The sequence below is a fragment of the Apostichopus japonicus genome, chromosome 19, assembly GCF_037975245.1.
Source record: "Apostichopus japonicus isolate 1M-3 chromosome 19, ASM3797524v1, whole genome shotgun sequence".
NCBI lineage: Eukaryota > Metazoa > Echinodermata > Holothuroidea > Aspidochirotida > Stichopodidae > Apostichopus > Apostichopus japonicus.
Window position 1 is genome coordinate 27,565,010 of NC_092579.1, and position 21,289 is coordinate 27,586,298.

General features: G+C 37.1%; 1 protein-coding gene across 1 annotated transcript in view; it reads left to right on the plus strand.

The window, feature by feature from the left end:
• Positions 1–21,289, plus strand: part of LOC139959847 (protein sidekick homolog) — a 54,607-nt gene that overhangs the window by 25,559 nt on the left and 7,759 nt on the right. The window contains exons 3-17 of the mRNA XM_071957728.1: positions 2,630–2,814; positions 4,567–4,637; positions 6,466–6,721; positions 8,060–8,374; positions 9,429–9,734; positions 10,427–10,741; positions 11,737–12,030; positions 13,702–13,934; positions 14,443–14,512; positions 15,340–15,446; positions 15,714–15,918; positions 17,319–17,418; positions 18,018–18,246; positions 19,396–19,432; positions 20,912–21,029. Coding sequence (XP_071813829.1) covers positions 2,630–2,814; positions 4,567–4,637; positions 6,466–6,721; positions 8,060–8,374; positions 9,429–9,734; positions 10,427–10,741; positions 11,737–12,030; positions 13,702–13,934; positions 14,443–14,512; positions 15,340–15,446; positions 15,714–15,918; positions 17,319–17,418; positions 18,018–18,246; positions 19,396–19,432; positions 20,912–21,029 — 2,841 coding nt within the window. The remainder of the gene's footprint in view (positions 1–2,629; positions 2,815–4,566; positions 4,638–6,465; positions 6,722–8,059; positions 8,375–9,428; positions 9,735–10,426; positions 10,742–11,736; positions 12,031–13,701; positions 13,935–14,442; positions 14,513–15,339; positions 15,447–15,713; positions 15,919–17,318; positions 17,419–18,017; positions 18,247–19,395; positions 19,433–20,911; positions 21,030–21,289) is intronic.

Genomic DNA, 21,289 nt, shown 5'->3' on the forward strand with positions numbered 1-21,289 from the left:
TTAAAAAAAGTCGGTGACTACATCAAAGTTACGACAAAATCGGTGTCTTCATCGATCATTTGCAAGTATTGAATATTCCAAAGGTTTGGTTAATTTGCCTATCAAATGTCAAAGAAAATAAGCTGCTTGAAGCCTTGTGGACTAAAGTTCAAGAACTGGCTAAATCCTCCTTATCAATGTTAGATTAAATGTTTTTACTGGGCCAGTTTCAAATCGTTTTGAAGGTTTTATTCTCTTTTAGCAAATGAGCACTTCTTCATTTCGGAGTCGCTCTAACCGACCTTGCAAAGTTGTACAAAAGGGACACACATGTCAATTTTTTTACAAGATTTGAAAATTCCTCCTTCAAGTAGTTCTCCTATTATGTACAGGAATCCTGAAACAAGTTTGAGATGGGGGTGGGGCAAAGTGGGGGGGGGAAGGGAGCGCCAGGATTGAAGTGGTGTTGACATTACAGCCTGACATTTGCCTTTGGGGTTTTGTCTTTAGTCTTTAGCTTCAAAACAAAATTGTTAATAATCTCGCTTTCGACTCCAAAGAGAAACTGCTTCCCAACTTTGCTCATCCATGTTATATATTACTCTGTGCAACCCAAATACCAAAGAGTTCAAACAGACTGTTTGAATGCATGGTTTAACAATTAAAGGGCTGGTGCACACAAGATCTTATTTTGTCCATTTGTGTTTTTGTACTTTTATTATCACGCAAGTCTTTGATATCATTCGAAATGGGCATCACGCAAGAACGAACTGACGAAGAGGAAGTATTACGTGTAAGAGGAATGCAAAGAATCCTTGTTTCACTTTCAGCACTTTGGGACTTGTGTCAAACCCAACCATCCTTGTTGCTTCATGTGACGGGGATTTATAACATCCGTGAACAACTTTCCCAAACAGTTCAGAAAAAATTGTTAGTCCATTTGTTGGAGATATCATCACATATTTAATGTTCCTACACACAACACTCTGAAGACTTCTGAAGAAAAAGCCCGACCACTGCATCCATTGAAATTGAAGCGAGGCTCAATAAGGAGATTAGCATGTTGAGAGAGGAGAGATGGGATCACACAAATATTGAGCTGTTTGCCTATGAAGGGCCTTCCAGGTTAGCAGGGGGGGGGGGGGGGTGGATGGGAAGTTCTGCAAAAAGATGTGCATCTTTAGCAAAAGATGAAGCTTGGGTTTTTGTGTCCCCTTTATTAAGAATACCTGACTTGGATCTTGTAGAAGCTGGTGAACTACACATGCAAAGAAATGTTGGCAAGTATCAAAATCCCTCGCCAGGTTACAGCTAGTTATATACAGGGTTATTCATTTCCAGCAAAAGCATTTCCCTTTGAAGAGAATCAAGAAATATTTTAGCGGGTAGTTGTAGCCACATGTAGTAGTGTGCGAACCTTAAAAATCTCTAAATCTCTCGTCAGATCAAAGGCTGACATATATTGGTAATAACATGTACAGTAGGTCCCCACACTTTAGAGCTACCATCATGTTTTGAAGGTGGTAATTCCAAGATAATTGAGGGTATAACTCATAAGCCCACACTGACTACAGTACAGTATATATACAGTATATCAGCTGATTGAAAGTATGTAACAGACATACACACACACATGTAGAGATTAATTCAAATTCATATCAGTTTCCTCACAATGAATCACACTAATTTGCTAATTAATAGGTTAATATCGTCATCGTCATCTGTTCTCCTGCCCCACTCCCCCCCCCCACCCCAGTCATTCTTTGCGGAGAATTTACCCAGCAGGTTTAAGAGAAAGGTTTAACCAAGCCATGCTGCACCCATAGCATTTGCTTAAAGGATTTACTTCACTCCTCTCTTACCTGTCTCCTACAACACTTACGCACATTTCCTAGTCTACCACTCTACCTAGACGCCACTGGTATAATTTTAGCACTGCGCCCCCGGTGACCTCTCCCATAGGTCACCGCGCACCCTCTCTCCCTTCCGAATTTACCATTTACCATTCATTTGCTTAAAGGATTGGTTCATGACTGGTTGACATATCTATTTTGTATGAAAGAAAGACAAAAAGAACAGTGAAGAAACTACCATGATAGCATGCTCTGTTAAGGAGATATGACACTTTGAAGATATCAAAATTTCTTTGAAAACGACTGGTGTAAAAAGACTTACTGTGAGGGTATGACGTCACATCCTCACTTCCTTAACATTTGTGAATATATATATTTTTTTTAAATTATTTACATTTTTTAACACATTTGAAAATAATAAAATCAAAAATTCTTCAGATGTTTAATCTCAAATACTTCCTTTGACAAATATGAGATCTCCTGACATATCTCTTGGTTGAAAGTCATGAAATCTCACAAAATATTTAGAGAAAAAAACAAGACTTTTCAGGAATGTGAGGATGTGACATCACAGCTAGTCAGATTTCAGCAGTTTTCTACACCATCTGATAAAACTTTACACTTGATTATCTCTTTAACCGAAAAAGATATTTGAACAGTTTTTTCACCATTGTGTTTTCTTTTATTGTCCTCTCTCATATAACATAAACATGTATGACAACTGAACCAATCCTTTGAATTCCAGAATGATCATTTTGTCTACATTTGCTAATGCTGTGCTGTTTGTTCGTTTGCAGGTATGTTGTGGAGGCACAGAATACCATCAGTGGAGACGTGCGATCCATAGATGCTGGAACCTCTACGAGTATCAAAGTGGATCAGTTGACGTTTGAACAAGACTATGACATTACCGTGATCTGTGTGGCTAGCAACGGCAGGGGTGCACCCAGCCCCGCGTTGTCTGTTACGATCCCATGCGGAGGTAAATTTAATTTGTGGGGTTAAAAACGCACCTCTCACTCTGACTAATACTGTACAGTAGATCGAGAGGGTCATTTGTCAACCTGATAACTTTTGTAAAGTAAATTCTGAATCACAAAAGAAAAGTTAAAACAAACAGAATCGCTTGGTTGGTTGGACCGACAAGTTTACACACCACTCGCTCACAAACAATTGCACACACTCTCTCCTACACCGTGTCTAGAGTGACTCGGTAACCTTTTCACATTGACCTCGGATGGTGACCGATCATCTCCGATCAGCCAGGGTGCCTCCTGCACAGTTTTGAGAAGTGTCTAGCTTTGTGTTTATTTAAGAGATTTCAAGATCTTTGTGTACCTTCATCCTTCAGTAATCATCCTTTATTATCTTAGATCTTCCATGAGAATCGAACAAGTGACCCAAGGATTACAATTCTTACCAACTGAGCTCTTAAGTTCAGTTCTTATCAGCCAACAGAAACTGTTTAAACCATTTCTTTTGTTCAGGGCTTGCCATTTCCAATATATTCTACAGTAGCATTCATTTTATGAAAAAAAAAACCAGTAATGAAAACTCATTCTCATTGGGGGCAATGTTACAAAAAGGTGTCCAGGTATTGATAACGTTTTCATAGGGGTAATTTGTATTAAATCAACAATTGAAGAAGAAAAAAACTGATAACATTTTGGGAAATCTGAATCACATTTTGGAGAAGATTGATAGTCACTGGCTGAAGAGAAAGATCAAGAGGATTATAACTGTATTTTTACAGTTGATGCCTTTTTTGGTTATACTTGGCCTAAAAAATTTGTTAAAAATTTCATGCAAATTAGAGGTGGTGGATGCATAGGTGCAATTTCACTGACCGACAGAATAACCGGATTCAGTATTACCCGGCTCATATGTCGCTATTCCCCTCCACGCCAGAAAGAAAAAAGAAATAAAGGAAAATTACAAAACAGAAAAGGGGTTAATGTACTGTTTAGTTGATACTGTAGCCAAGAAAAAGAACTATACAAAAGGAAAGCATGAGAAAAATGTTTCTCTCTAATTCATGGTGTCAGAAAATTAAATTTTCACAAAAAGTTTGAAGTTTTTACCAAATTGCTGATGGACTAAAAATGATCTGTGTGGATTATTGCATGGAGTAATCAGAGGACCTGGGACAAGTTAGACAAAGCATGACAGACGGTGTTAATTGAGTAAGGGAACAATGAGAATAGAAGCAGGCAGATTAAGGAAACAATGGACTGAGAACAATGGAATGAGGACATAGGACAATGGATTGAGACCAGTCACAGTCTGGACAGCCAGATGACGGCTATAAGAGATTGACCGAAGAAGAAAAATAACAAAGAGAGAATTATCAGCATGGGGTTAGGATCGAAAGAGAACAAACAACAGGAGGTTGGGGGGGGGGGGCAGGAGGGGGTTGGCGGGAGTTGATGGTAGGCAGCTTAATAAGTGTACCTTTAAATTTACAGAAGTTTGAGAGTTAAATTGCTTAGCTCCTATCATTTCTCCTGTCATCAACTACATGATGGGGGGGGGGGGGGGCCCTCATGGCAGTACTTTGAACATTATGTCACCTTTTAATATACTGAAAGACTGCCCTCTTTTATTTTTCTCCAAACTTTGGTATGTATTCTTGCGTTTCTTTGTCACACATGTTGACACTTTACCTTTACTGAAGTTTTATCGAGACATTGGAAAATAAAGTTTTTATCCTGCCTGGGTTTTCTGCTTTTCACAGTCCCGACGGAAGCACCGGTCCTTACAAGTTTGGAAAGTGTCAATAAGACGGCTCTTCGTCTGTCTTGGACGGTGAGTAACGAAGGCCAGAAGTGCCGGCTAAAAACTCGCTAATGAACGCTGTAAAAGTTGTAATTGATTTTGTCTTTGAGACAGTTAACTTTCTGAAGGACCAAAGATATTTATAGTACATAATGTTTGTTACCAAGGTCAAGTGGTTATATTATTTGAAGATATCATTTCCCTTGAAAGTGAATATTAATAGCCTAGTTTCTATGGTAACTGATTATTTTACTGATACTACTGTGTTAAATTGATAACATGGCATGATAATGTCTGGGTTCATACATTTTAAAACTCTGAAATGACAAAAAATTTACCCTGTGAGCTGGACTGGACACCTTCATTCTCCTAACCTGTGTCTTTAGTTGACTGAATGTGGTAGGATAACTTTGGAGGAGAAATTTGGAGGAGAAATTTGGCTCAAACAATACTTTTTCCTTGGAAAAGAAATTTTATTGATTGCCCTCTACACTGCATGATACTACATGGTAGAGTCATTACTCATAGTGAAGGGGGAATATTTTAATTGTATAGTCTCATTTTAATTTAAGAATTATTGGGTGACCACTGACCAAAGTTTTTCAGCTCCTTAGATGGACCAATTCCCAAGCACCGTTATCTTTACTTTCCTTTGTATGTTAGCCTACTGTATGTAGAAATTCCACTTTATCCACTACCTGACCACGTCAAATGAAACAGTGGTTGGCACACGGTACTATGTGATAACACATTACATTTGGTATGGTCTTAAACATACAGTATGAAGCTGTCACATTGAATTCAGGATCTGTGTTCATTGAAGCTCCTGGATTTCCAATTTCTCTCCCCTGCCTCCACACCCCTATATCTCAGATGGTTCTTGTGTGTTCCACTTGTGGGCTGTGATATCGATCCTCTTGGCTTTCAAATTAGACGTTTTTACATAGTATGGTAAATGTGGAGGTATAATGCTGTTGCAGACTAGGGAATGTCCTTCCTTTCAGATTCAACTATTGACCCTGTAGCACACTAAAAGATAGATAGAGGATTACCAGTATCTCTTTGAAGAAAAGCCCTTGAGGATTTAAGGGTTTAAAGCAAACCATGAAATTATATCATCATTGAATGGTGCACCGGCAGGGATATCATCAATGGGATATCATCAATCCTACTACACATTCAGCCTGCCTTCTCCTCATGAGAGGCCATAGAGGGCGCTAGAATGTAGTATCTGTTCTTGTTTAATATTTGTGATTATAACTATCGAGGCCGTGGTTAATATAGTTATTCCGAGGAGAAGGCAGTTTAAGGAGTTTTAAGAGAGGGGATAGGCTAGAAGACATATTGTTTGGTGGAAGGAGCATCAGTGGATGGTTTGTAGGTTTAAAATAAAAAATGAAAGGATGTATTGTTTGAAAACCTAATTATTTAGTAAATCAGTATAAATACATGATATGATTGATTTTTCTGTATTGATTTATTTGCAATGTTGATTTTCTGTAATAGAGAGATGTGGGTTCTTGCAAATGGTGACTCCAAATGATTGAAAAAATGTCGACTGTTGGGATCACTGCCAAATGGAGCCAGACTTTTCAAACTGAGTGTACAAAGATCTCTATCGTGTATAAATTCAAGTTTAAAAATGATGGCTCAGTTTGTGTCCCCCTTAATAATTGGAACAGCTCTTTCCCAGGGTACGGAATAGTTTAGTTTTGCCAGTGTTATTTTGTATTGCTGCTGAGTGTGTACATTAAAATGAATCACCTTGGCATCACTTTATGTCTGCAATTTGAACCGAACAGTGCGAAGTGATCTGCGGTTGCTCAAAACTTCCATTTTGGATTTGAATTATTTCCAGAATCCTCCCCAGGAGTCATGGAGATGCAGTAACTTGGATGACATCATGATCAGTTACGAGTACAAGCTAGACGAGGATTCAGACTTCCCCACATCTTCCGATAATCCTAAAGCACCCCTCGCAGACGGCGAGTTGGTCATCGGAGGCCTGGAAGCCTGCGGTCAGTATGAAGTCGTAGCCTTCACGTACGCGAGCACCGCCATGGAATATTCTAGCGAGGTGTCCAATGTCATCAACGGGACGACCGAACTCGACCGTGAGTAAACAGCGGTGTCCGCAAGTGGCGGTCTTCGAAAACGTTAAAACCCCGACCGACATTTTGAGGCATCTCCCTTTTGCATTACTCTTGGTCGCAAAAGTTTTAGTACTACTACTACTGCTGATGAAGACCTAAGCGATTTATTATTTCATTTAAATCTTGGATGGAAAAATAGTAAGAAGCAGAGAAGCTTTTGGGGAAATTCCCTCTTTGCTAATGCATAGGCTATGGTTAACACTAATTTTGGAATGACTATGTAGGGTGACAGTATCTTCAGAATATGGAATTATCTATGGAAATTGTGTAGTTTCTTCCATCTGGTAAAGAAAATGAGTAACATTTAATATATATTGTATTCAACAGAGTACTAGAACAGTAGAAACAAAATGAAAATTTTCACAAAATTCTGATGGTTCATAGGGTTGTATAATGTTCCTTGTTATGGGTATTGTTGTAGAGAATGAAATACAGGGATTTTGAAAAATATTTGCTAGGTATGAAGCAAAAGACACTAGTTTTCATATTCAGACAGACAACTTGACCCCTCCCCCACCATGCCCTTCCCCCCCCTCTATCTGGAGGCCAGATTTAAAACAATCCATAGCTTTAATACATACTGTAGGTTAATACATCATCTCATATGATTATTTAACTGACAGGCAGATGTTCCCTTAATGCTGGTCCAGGGACAATCTGTTCCCTTTATCATTGAAAAAAACATCTTTTTCAATTTTTCTAATTTCACCCGATTAAGCCTTAGGTACTCCTCACAGCTGCATAAAAGATTCAACTGTTCGGTACACTTTTCATGGTAACAGGGTTAAAAAAAATTTTCTATGCATGTTACACTGGAACGATTAATTCACCTTCGCATCAATTAAAAAATAACTATTGAGAGAAGAAAAAGAGTGGAAAGCTCTTGAACTTAGACGACTTCAAAAGTTGAAAAATATACCACCATTTAGCATCCTTTAATAATAATCAAATTGTTCAATTTGTGCAATTGTTCAATTCGTTCAATTTGTTCTATTCAACAAATTTTTCAATATGTTCAATTTGAAAATCTGTTCAATTTGTTCAAAAAAATAAGAATCAAATTTGAAAATTTGTCAAATCAAATTGAAAATTTGAAAATCTGATGATAATCAAATTGAAAAAGAACTGCTTATGAACTGCATTATGATTTTTATGAACTGCAGCTTTATAAACTGCTATCAAAAATTGCTCAACATCGCCAAAGTAAATCAAGATTGTGATTAGGATCAAGAACAGTATCTGTGATACTTGATTGAAATATCATAATTGATTTCCTTTCTACTTACAATCAATCGACAGTCGTTGGCGTGATCAGCAACCCAAGCTCAACGGGTCAGGCAAATATCGCACCCAACTTCATCCTCACCTGGCAACCGCCCTCCGGAGGCCTCTGTAAGCCCGATAAATACATAATTGACTACGCTGTGGTGCAAAGGCTAGCCTGCCCAGACCCTGTCGAGACCATAGCCACCATGAACGAGACAGAAACCCTAGGATCACCGTACCTCCTGACCGATCTGGAGTTTTACGCAGAGTATGAAATTAATATCACGGGTGTGAACGATCTCGGAAACGGAGAAACATTCTCTCACCGTGACAGTACCCGAGGCGGAGGTGAGAAATACTATAAAATGAGTTGAATCAAGCATTTGACAAAATATTTTTATTTTATATTTGAACCAAAAATCAGTTTTTACCCAGGCTTTTGTGTGATATTGTTGTAGTCTGTAAGCAATGTCCATTCCAGCAGGGATTAATGTCAATGAAGACATTCATTGACAGACTTCATTTCAGATAAGCCAATATTCGGCCGGAGAGGGGGGGGGGGTTGTTGCTTTTGACAGCTTGACTTTTAGATGGGTTTAGAAAGAACTTCTTCCTTCAATGATTTTGAAAACGGGATATCTTAATTGTAAAAAGAATCTTTTTCTAGGAGTTCCCTTAGACCCAGCGAATGGGAATGTTAAGTGGAGGTTGCTTGGTGAAGAACGAAATATGGGTATATCTTAGCAAAATTTATTTTCTGATTTGCTTCTTATCGTCCATTGTTATGTCAAAGCCATATTTTGACTAATATATTCTTATGAGCCATAGTTTTGTATTTTCTATATATATATATATATATATATATATATATATATATATATATATATATATATATATATATATATATATATATATATATATATATATACATATATATATTTTTCATATAAGCCATACTTTGACTAATATATTCTTATTTAGCCATATTTTTTTTAATTTATTTGTTCTTATATCTCAAAAGTTTCTTATTTTGTCCTTTTTTGTTTCTTATCAGCCAATGAACTAGCATAACTTATAACATTATGTATATCCGAAGAAGTTGTAACCTTGTGTTGTTCTTAGAACACAAGTGAATATCACCACCTGGATGCTCCTGACTTAAAAGTTTACTCCACATTCCAAATATTTGTTTTGTTGACAAAGTTCATAAAATGTTCCATTTGAGAAGTGTATCGAGTATTTTCGGTGAGCTCATGGTCAAGTGTCGTACAGATTATGTTATCCGAATAAAAAATTGTTGGGACTAAAAAGAGGTCAGGTAATTGGTATAACCTGGCGTTTGCTAATTTAACACGATATATATTTTATCTTGAAACAAAACTCCTTTTCCATTTGTTAAAAGTGCCATCCTCTGCCCCTATGCCTTCACTTATGGAGGAATTGGCAGCACCTGGGGAGTTGCACTTCAACTGGACGGCGTTGCCGTGTGAGGAGGTTCGGGGGGTGTTCCGCCGGTATCTCTACGAACTCTACGAAGAGGAAAAAAAAGAACGCATTGATTTCGGTCAGAATAGGAAAATCGACGACCTTGAGACGTCCTTCACAGGTCTCAAAGGTTGCACTGGATTCAACTTTAGAGTGAGAGTTACGAACGCCGATGGCGTGGGACCTTTCAGCGAGCTACTGCCAGTAACAACACCAACCGAAGGTTAGCCAGACGCATGAAAAAGAAATAGCACTGGAAAGTAGAGGGAAGCATTTAAAGTAGAGGGCAGTTTTTAAGTAGAGGGCAGCATTTATGTATTATGGTCTGCATTTATGCAATGGGTAGAAAAAGAGGTGCCCTGTTTAACTATTAGTAGTTAATTAGTCAAACCTTGACATCTATTAGAGAGACGAATATGAAAGATTTGGCAAAGAGGACCAAAAAATTGGCAAAAATTTGATTATCCTTTGTGGTTTTCTTTTGTCAAGGTTTGTTTCACCTTCTTAATTTTTTATGCAGCGTTGTTATAGAACTTCCAAAGGAAAATCGTGAGAAAGAGCTTTCCTACCAATTTATTAGAAAATGTCCTAGCTTTTGATAAGTATGAAATGACCTTTTTCTAAGCTGCAGGAATTGGAACATAACCCACTCCACACCGCCAACTTTCTTCAATTTTCCCGTTCTGCCTCTACGATTTGCAATCTAATCATCACATGTAACAAGTAAATTTCATTTATCCATCAGTCGATCGAATTGATCAGTTATTTTTTTTTGATACTCCCCCAACCCCTCCTCTCCCCTCTATGTTCATGGCTTAAACTTCATAACATTTTAAGTTCACAACAAATTTTTTGCCCCAACCTTTTTCAATTTTTTTTTTTTTTTTTTTTTTTTTTTTTTGTCTTCTCCTCCAGCCCCCGGTTTCGTTGGGAACCTAATGGTGAGCCCCTCTGTGGACTCTCCGACTTCGCTGAATGCCTCGTGGGTGCCGGACACGACCACACCCTGTGGACCGGACGCATATAACCTAGAGTATACCCTGAAGGTGCTCGACAGGTGTGAAGACGTAGACATGCCACCTGTAGCCCTGCCAGCCATTCCGGTCTCCGATCTAAGTTACGTCGTAGAGGATCTAGAGCCGTACTCTGAATATGTCGTCAGCGTCTACGCCAGCAATTCGGGCGGAAATTCTTCAAAGGTCGAGAAAGTTGTCTTTACCGGAGAGCAAGGTTTGTAATCTTCTTTTTTCAAATTTTTTATCCAGCTGAGAGATGGTAGACATCTCTATGGGGAGTCAGGAAGAGGGTGGGGGGGGGGTGGTATTTCATGGAATATGCTGCATATCATATTGCATCCTTCTACTATAATTGAAACATTTCAGCTCATCAATGTGTTCTTCCAAACCTGCTATGTTGTGAATTTTCATTGACGTTGAAGATGGCCGCATGTATTTGGCATGTTATGGTTGTTTGAGCCATGTAGTTAGTAACTTAAGCTTATTGAAATGTAAAGATACTCTGACCCTTGTACACCCTCCACTGGTGCTAAGCCCTTAAATACCAAAATAAAAAACCAAAAAAAATTGATTGAATTTTGAAATCTTGACATTTTGTGTTAAAGGATGACTTGAGCCAAAATTTTGGAATTATTGTCAAATGAGATAAAATGGAAAAGAAAATAATAAAAAAAAAAATTATTACTCTTAATATTTCTACACGTGTTCTGGGTTTCAAAGTGCTCAATCAATCTCAGGAATGCTCCTTTTAGGCTGGATCGACCAATATAAACGGCTTCTCAGTGCTGATCTAAATGTTATAATATTTTATCAATTCTAACAGCTCAACTCAAATAGTTTCTGTTAATTCAGTTTACACCACAGAGCATATTTGGGGTGACAAGTTTGTACTACATTGTAAACATGTCATTAGAGGCCAATAAAGGTCTTATGTTTTTCCTCTTTTTTGTGTGGGGGGGTGGGCATCTGAGGAGCTGTGTATCAGAGTATATAGTCCCATGACTTTAAATCATGAACATTAGCGTATTAAAGGGTCCTTTTTGCAATAACTTGAAAGTGTCATAGAAATATTACCTAGACTGACAGCATTTTTTTTTTTGGAATGGTCAACAACTTACTGCAATTAATATTTGTATGCCTAACATTGTCGTTTCAATAGAATTATTTCCTCTGTGACCCTGTAGAGTTTTTCTCTCCTTACCGTCACAGCTCCCACCGGCATGCCCAGCGATATCGTAGCCAATACCGTGGAATACAACAAACTGGCGTTTTACTTCAGCGAGCTACCGTGCGGCACGAGGCACGGAGACATCACCGTGTACAATTTTAAACTGAGGCAGGTCGACACGGACGAGGTCATCATGACCGGTACCACAGACCAGACCCGCGTGACTCTAGAAGGTCTGACCCGTGACACTGAGTACGGAATCATGATAAATGCCGAAAACAGCGCCGGTCCCGGTAGTTTCAGCGAGGAAGTCTTGCAGTACACAGCTCTTGGACGTAAGTCGAGAAAATAATTTACTTGCCAGATGAACGTGTGAAAATTAATTATTGGCGTATTTTCGAGGAAACAGGCAAAAAGAAGAGGTTGCAGGTGGGAGAGGGAAGTCTGTCTAATAGTCGGCGGGAACGCTGCACATTGAATAACCGGAGCTGTAAATAAATAATCTCTAAGCTCATGAATAATTTAGTAATCCAAAAGTCTGACACGACTACGAACAGTTGCAATTATGGAAGAATTTGTGTATTTTCAGAGATTGAAACTTCTCTTACCACCAAAACAGCATTTTGTATTTGATTATTTTGTCCAAGTGCTTTCTGTTACATTCCATTATTCCACTACTGTGGAATTTTCTAGCTTAAAAGCTACTTGAATTGATTTTGATATAAAAAACAAAGCTGCGTTATACTTATCTCTCATATCAATTGATATCAATAGATGATTTAGTTAGTTATATAGTTCAAATGAAGTAAAATTCCCAACATTTTCATTTTCAAAAATTTCATGTACTTTTTCGGAACTGCATTTGATACGATGCTTTGACAATTCTGGAATGACAAAATGTTGAGGATTGAATCAAGTTTTACTTACTCATTCAACTCCATTCGGTGGTAAAATCTATGTGAGTGCCTTAGTGTGATCAATTGTAATTTATACTTTGAGTATTACTTGGCAGGTTGAGGGGAAAATTTGATGGCAAACTGTATCAGAGAATTCCCCCCCCCCCCCAAATTAAAAAAAATATTTAAGAGGAAAATTTGTTATTTGGCAGATGACAGAGATTCATGGTCTAAACCAACCTGGTGAAATTTGCATTACAGTTCCTATATACCAGTTTTGAGATGTTTTTCAGTGGGAGGGGGGAGCTTGAAGCAAACAGGCGTGTGTTGTCTTAGAAGCCCACAATAACCAAATTTGTCTTTCTTCAAAGCTTAATTACAAGTTAAGTTACCAGTATGAAAACCCTCTATAGGTTAAGTTGGAAACTGATTCCAATCCAATCCGAGGTCCAAACAATAAAGTTTAAAATTATAAGGACTACCAACACTTTTCTGTCATTGTGCAACTATGTTCACTTATGTTACAAAACTGTGACAATCTTAGTTCTCATTTAAATCGAGATGGCCATGTAGGACGTGCATGTGTAAATTCCACCAGGACCCTTAGAGTATATTCTCATTAATGCGTCACAAAATAAATTTTCCTCTGGACTAGCTTTTAGCTTTTTTTTCTCTTTTCAATATGCAAAGTAATATGATTCATCAGCCTAATATTGTATCACAATGAAATGCATTCCAAAAAATATGTGTAAGAAACATGGTGGATTTGTAGAAAAGTGGATATGGCCTATTGGTTACTTAGGGTCAAGAAGGACAAGTAGAAAGGAAACAGTGACCCACTTGCAATCCAGGGGGTAAGGTGGGGGGGAGAGGGTCAGGTAAGAGGAAGCACAGTGCTCTATATTTGTGGAATTAAACAGATGGAAAGATGCAAATGTTTCAAGGGGAACCCCTTTGATAGCAGTTCATAAAAATCTGTAGCCAAACCATTCCTTCTTGCTCTTTTGTTTAATAATCACCGAGTCACTTTTTCCGTCGTTCACCTTACTCGTAATAACTATAATAGCATCATCTTTTTTTTTAATAAAACAATTGTTGTTGTTGTTTCAGTGCCCTCGGAACCCTTGAGGCTGGCCACTTATGACTCTCCTTCTGCCTTGATGCCATTGACGTGGCAACCGCCTGCCATGCCTAACGGTGCCATCACACGCTACGATATCCAATACTGGGAGAGCGCCACCGAGGGAGCAGAACCTACGTCTATCGAATTTACTGATGTAAACGCAAATCAGTTGAGGTTGATGATCACTGACGTGGAACCGTTAAAGGAATATACCTTTAGGGTACGTTGGACACCTCCCTCGCCCCCTACCTCCCTCGCCCCCTACCTCCCTCCCTCCCTCCTTCCCTTACCTGCTAGTGTGTGCTCGAATCAGTTTAATGCTGTTATGCATTAAACAGGTCTGTGGTCCAGAAGGGTGTGTATTGCAGGTTGCATTTGAAAGGTACCATTCTTGAGTTGTGTGATAGAACAGTAGGGTAAGTGATGCTGTTTGCTCTGAATCTTGAGTAAAAATTCTTGAAATCTGTGATATGATAAGGTAGATGTTGCTGTTTTGCCTTTGAAAAAGTAACGGTCTGGAGGTGTGTTGTAAGATAAGATAAAGTGTGGCTGTTAGCTTTGAAAAGTTTCCTTCTTGAGGTCTGTAGTACAATTGGCTTTCAAGTGATGCTGAATGCTGTTGTAAAATTCTTGAAATCTGAGTCACGATAAAGGTAAATGTTGCCTTTTTTTAAAGTCTGAAACAAGTGACTTGTTGACTTTATCATTCATTGCTTTTGTCTCTTTAGATTTCAGCGACTAATGAAGCTGGAGAAGGTTATTGGTCTAACAACTTCACCCAATTAATTGAAGAAGGAGGTAAAGTCTCATTTTTGGTTCTCAACGATTCTAAGAATAATTTCATCCGTCATTTGACGAAGGCATGCGACCATTTTTCTTATCAAAGCTTCGATCAGATGGTATCATATATGTACAAGCAAAGGTGTTGGATCATTTTGCTAATGCTATGTTGACAATGGAATCCCATCACAATGAAATTCCTTTTCAGGAGTATGATGGGCAATTTGTCTTTTTCAACTAACGAAGAAATTTCAATCTTGCGAGGAGGATGGAGGGGGGGGTGGGGTGTGGGGTTGTGCATTGTGGGGTGGTATCAATTTGATTCAAGTCCATAAGCTAGTTGTATATAATGATATGACAGTTTTACTCAGGTGTTTGGTATTTTGAATCAAGTCGCGGCATATTTATTTGAATACTTCAATCCAATGCTTTTGTAAAACCATGCGATTCATTTGAATAAATCGACTTAGCTGTCAGTTAGTTAAACCTGAGTGATAAAATAATGAGAGCCAAAGAGTTGGATATATTCACAACCTTTTTTGATGACATCGGAGGGAAGACCTGATCCAAATAGTCTGAGCTTTTCGAATTAACAGATTTTAATCAGATCCTATAAACCTCTTGTCCTTTCTTTTTGAGCAGATGTGACTATAGAAATACTGTTCTGTACTTGAATGTTTTAATAATAATAATAATAAGCAAATATTTATAGAGCGCTTTATGCAAAGGCCTCAAAGGGCTTATATTAAATATATTAAAGAGCGTTTTATATTAAATATATTTTTTGTATAGCTTAGTTTTCAGTTTTAGGGATTAAATTTCTTCTTCTTCTTCTTCTTTACTAGCTCCGAGCCGAGTCGTCGATCTGTCCGTTACAGAGATCATGGAGGAGGCTATCACTATCGAATGGTCAGAACCCTTAGAACCCAGAGGAATTATATCCAAATATATCGTGAGTCTGTCGTCATGTGAATTATTTTAAATTATTTAAATTAGTTTAATTATTCTAATTGTTTTTATTATTTTTATTATTTTAATTATTTTAATTGTTTTAATTATTTTAAGTATTTTAATTATTTTAATTATTTCAAAAATTCTTCTACCGACAGACAGATGCAACGCTTAACTTAAAGAGGGGGGGGGGGTTGGGGGGGTTGGTCGGGGGAAATATTCAGCATGTTACGTTAACTTGAATCAATTTTCGGTTCTTCATCTCCAGGTCCAGTACGTCGTGAGTGACCGGCCTTATTACGAGAATGAGGTGGCCGAGAAGAGCATTACCGTGCTGCTAGAACCCGATGTGACTACATTTGAAATTACAGACTTAGAACCTGCGACCGAATATAGCATCAAGGTATTGGCTCGTACGTCCAAGAAGGAGGGAGAATCTTCCATGGTGAAGCAATTTACGCTTCCTCCAGAAGGTGAGAAAAAAAATTAAAAAATCAAAAATCAAAATTTTGTTATTGTCCGAGAAATGTTGTGACCTTGTCTACAGATAGTTTATTCAATAATAAGAATGAAGTTAATTGAATCCATTGTCGTTATTAAGACATGTCCTAGTTGAAAGGTGTAGTAAAAGATATATGAGAATTTTGAAATTAATTGGGTGACAAAATGTTGAAGATGGTACTCAGTCCTAAAGTCAAGGGGGTGAGATGTGTTTTAATGTGTCTTAAAGTGTCTTAAAGTCTGCTTGATGACACAAAAAATTGTGATGGGAAAAACCCTCCTTTGTGTATAATGTGAAAAATGAGATGTGATGATTTAAACCATAAAGTCTGCTAATATGAAGTAAATCTGCACTACCACCTCCTGGAAGTCCAACAATGACCTCAAAGGCGGCAGTATCCATGTAAAAATATGAGTTATAATATATAAGTTACAATATATATAATACTATATATATATATGTAAACCAATAAATAATACTATACATATATAATACTATAATATTGTATGGTATATATTATTACAATTCAATACTGTAAGTTACAATACTATAGTATGTATAATACTGTAGTTTATGTAAACCTATATATAATACTATACATATACAATACTATTATATTATATAGTATATATTATTACTATACAATACTGTAAGTAACAATACTATAATATGTATAATACTGTAGTTTATAATACTATATATATATATATGTAAACCTATATATAATACTATACATATACAATACTATTATATTATATAGTATATATTATTACTATACAATACTGTAAGTAACAATACTATAATATGTATAATACTGTAGTTTATAATACTATATATATATATATGTAAACCTATATATAATACTATACATATACAATACTATTATATTATATAGTATATATTATTACTATACAATACTGTAAGTAACAATACTATAATATGTATAATACTGTAGTTTATAATACTATATATATATATATGTAAACCTATATATAATACTATACATATACAATACTATTGTATTATATAGTATATATTATTACTATACAATACTGTAAGTAACAATACTATAATAGAATATAAGTTACAGTATTGTTGTAATTGTTGTATAGCATGTAGATTTATCTGCCTGTTAACAAGTGATGTCTCAAGCGGAACTCTCGGACGAACATTTTTAGTAATGTTGTAAGGTCAAGGAAGTAAAAGGGCAAATATACAACTATATTGTAATGTTTTTTTGTAATGATTGAAATCTACTTTTTTGAGAGTTGCTAATACTGAGAGAAGTACACACCCACATATGACACTTACACAACCGTTTATGAAACATAAAGTGGAATAATGCGACTTCTGTCAATTTGCTGCCCTCAGATATTCCTGAACCAGAGAATGTCATGATCGTGTCCGCCGATGTCAGTGAGGACGGCACTATTATCGTCAAGCTTCCTCCTATCTCGTACAAGTATGCTACGTAAGTATCGCGGCCACTATTTAACAAGGAAATCAAATTGAAAGAAAAAATGAAAAGAGAAAAGAAAGATAAACCTGAATGCGTAAACAGTTTACCAGTTTTTGTCCTTGTGTTATCGATGTCGACTTTGTGGATTATGGAGCTACGACTTCCAATTTTGTACCTGGTATGGCTTCACAAGCTTCCATGATGATGGGTGGTTTTAAGACTGACTAAAGTAATCGTTGAATCACGAAGAAGTGACAACAATTCTGTACTTCCTTCGCTGGCTGCCGCTGCTGTTATGACTGATGCATGATAGAAACGTTTTGAACGTCTAACATTTGTAATCCTTACTGCCATCACCCGAAAATATTTCAAAAAGCGGTTACGCTCTGTTCATTGATCTGTATGAGTCCCTTCATTGCTTAATTGTTTTATTTTGAGCCCTGCATAAAGTATTATGGAGTGAGCAAAGACTCGTTTGAAAATAAAACTTCATAAGTTCACTGGTCGTAAAAAAAAAACATGAAAAAAATAAGAAACACACTTTTATGTAAAATTTAATCATTTGAAATAATTGTTTGTTGATGTTTGGGATTCAATCTCTTCTTCTACAGTGCGTATCAAATCGGCGTCCACTGCAAGGACGTTGAAAGCGAGCCGACGTTTTTCGACGGCGAAAATTCAACGGACTGCTCGTACATCGCGGGAGAAGTTCCCAACATGGAAGAGGACCAGGAATTCATCGTGGGTGACGGAAAGAAGTACGGCAATTACGAAAATAAGTTGTTGAAGAAAGACATGGAGTACGATATCTACGTGTCCATAGTCACACGCACGTCCGAGGTACGTCAAGGCGTATTCGTCTGCCCAATCCCCCCACCCAACCCCCAACCCCCCCACCATCTCATTCGATCTATTTCTTAAAATAAACCTTTATTGTGTGAAAGATTTCGTCATTTTATGATGATGTAATATTTCTCAAGATTTAGTATTAAAAATATTAGTATTAAAGTTATAATGACAGTTCTAAGTTCAAGTTATTAGTATTATATATTAGTATTTAAAATATGCTACATCTGAAGCTTCATGTTAACGTTAATCCGTTGTTCTATGAAGATTAAGACACGTTCTTTCAACTTGATACATATAAACCACAGCGCGCTCTTGAACGACATGCAACACCCATTTGTCCATCAAAAGTTGTAACTTAATTTTAATTTGTTTTTGAGGCTATGAGAGTCTTTTGTATTTCCATTGGACCTTTGGGGTCATCTGAGGAACAACTGAACTTAACGGTCGGTCTGTTAGACTATATTGTCCTTACGGACGTAAATTGATGAACCTCAGCTGCTGAGAAACTTAGAAACTTAACAGTGGTGTATAAATACAGCCTTGATTGATAGCAGTTTTTTTTTTTTAACCGGTCTACAACATACCAAAATTAAGTTTGAAAAGTCATCCTTCAAAGATTAGCTCATCGTATATATCAATGCCCTGAAAAATTTCATTGTTCTTGTTGTGTGTGTTGTATTCATTTTTTGGATCAATTAATTGTTTTTTGAAATTGATCAAAACAATAGGAAGCAAAACTGAAATATCCTTTTGTATTTTAACACTAATTTTATCATTCTGGTTTCATTCTGGCAGAGCAAAAAAAATACAGATTGTATTCGGACCTTTATCTTATGATTGCTTTCAAGGGATCTTCCCCAATGTAACACTTATCTTTACAAAGGACAAAATATTCCATCTCGGTATCATATTTGTAACTCATATTATGGTTGATTGAATGTAACTTATTTTGACCTGCCTGAAGCCTGATTATGCATCATCGGATCTCCTTATCCGTCGCCATCGTTAATTAACGATCACCTGGTCATGGTGGCACAACACACTCTCTCGCAAAAAGTCAACTAATTTTGGCCAAAATCGATCGAATGCAAAAATTAGAAAACTAAAGATCGAGTCTCTCTACTCTTTTTTGTTTTTCAGGGCGCTGGAGTGAGTTGGGGAGCTGAACCCTTAGAAGGTGAGGAGGAAAATGTCACTTTCATGCCAATTTATCGTTTCATCATTTTCTCGTTGCATGTTTCTTTTTTTTTTTTTTTTCTTCGTCGTCGTTTCCGACACCTGTCTTACGACATCTGACAAAATTTCGTCATTTCTGACACTCTTCAAGAAATGTGACATTTTAAAGACCACCTACATGAGGAAGTGGTGTCATAGTTTGTTAAAATGGTGCTTGCAGGGAGGGAAAACAGATGTCAAAAAATTGTCTGACATGTTGTTGTCCTGGCTAGGTGTTGTGGCGAAGAGAACCCCTGCTTCTGTCCTCTTTTTTAGAAATAGTAAGGTTAAGTTCACTGGGAAATAAAGACATCTATAACATGGGTAAAAATTATAATAATGCTGATTTCCTTTGCTGTAAGTGATTCTGTAACAGAATGTGTAGCAGCAAATAAGGAAAAACAAAGTTAAAATCATTTTGAAGAAGCCACAAAAAAAAAAACAATTTCTTCTGCTCGTTTTGAGATGTTGAAGTGCTCGATTGAAGTTAAGTCTTTAGCTGATTAACAAACACATGCTAAAGACTTTAACTGAAAGGTGGACTAACCATTCTGTGATTTTTTTTCCCCTGAGCCAAATAAGAAGTTATATGTCGCCCTCTTTAAAATCATCACAGGGACGAGCTTAACAAACTTGTTTGTGTCAGCTCACAAGTGTGACTGGTCTCTACACTATTTTTTGATTATGTGACTATGTGTTCTATGGCTTGAGCCCGCACTGTGGTGTGTGTCATAGCCAGTAACATTCCCTTCAGGATTATTTGATATGACTGTATATTAATTTATCAAATGACCGGAAGATACCATGCGGAAGCTATGTTGCAATCCCTCACAGAATCCTTTACCACCAGCCTCCCCTTCCCCCTCCCACTTCCCCCCCTTCCCCGCCCACAAAAGAAAGTTGCAAATAACAACTTTATTGTAATCACTTTACCCAGGCATAAACCTTGCCTATTGAAATAATTTACGAGCTTGAAACCTTCTCCCTTCCACCACTACCTTTTGCCCACCCCCCTATTCTTCACCCCTAACTTCATCCCAATTCTCCAACTTTCTCAAAAGCTGCATATCAGATTGAAAGTTGTCACAATCTGCTGATACCATAGTTTCAATCTTAATAAAGCAAAAAACATGTTCAGGCTAATAAAAAAAAAATCTGCTACCTTAAGTCAATCAAATGAGCATCTCATTTTACCTTTTGTGGGATGCAAAAAAAATATGATTATATGATAATGCAAATATTAAATGGAAAAAATTAGGAGCTGCCCCGAGCTGATTATAAACTCACAGGACTTCTTAATCACAATGATGGACATTCAAGTATGTGTGTAACATATTACTGCAGCCCTCCTCCTCGGCATGGTAACCTAACTGACCATCCAATGCAAGTCATTATTTTAATTTTTTATTCCCCTCTTTTCTCTTCTTTCTGTCCTCTTCAGCTGAAGAAAAGAGTTCCGCAGGTCTGATCATCTTGTGGATCTTCATCATCATTCTTCTCATCATCATAATTTTACTCGTCATCTGGTGTGTTTACTCGTACCGAAAAAAGCAGCAAAAGTGAGTATTTGAGTCAGATAGCGAGTAGATTTGACGATGGGATGACGAAAAATTTGGCCGAGTTTGATTTGTTTGCTAAGACAAATTTATAATAAATAATAAATAATAAAAATGAACTTATAAAGCGCTAAAATCTACGAAGTATTCAATAGCGCTGTACAACCCTAATAGAACGCCAACTTGAAAAAATGAGTCTTCAAGCAAGACTTGAACTGAATGAGAGTGGGAGAACTCCGCACAGATATGGGCAGACCATTCCA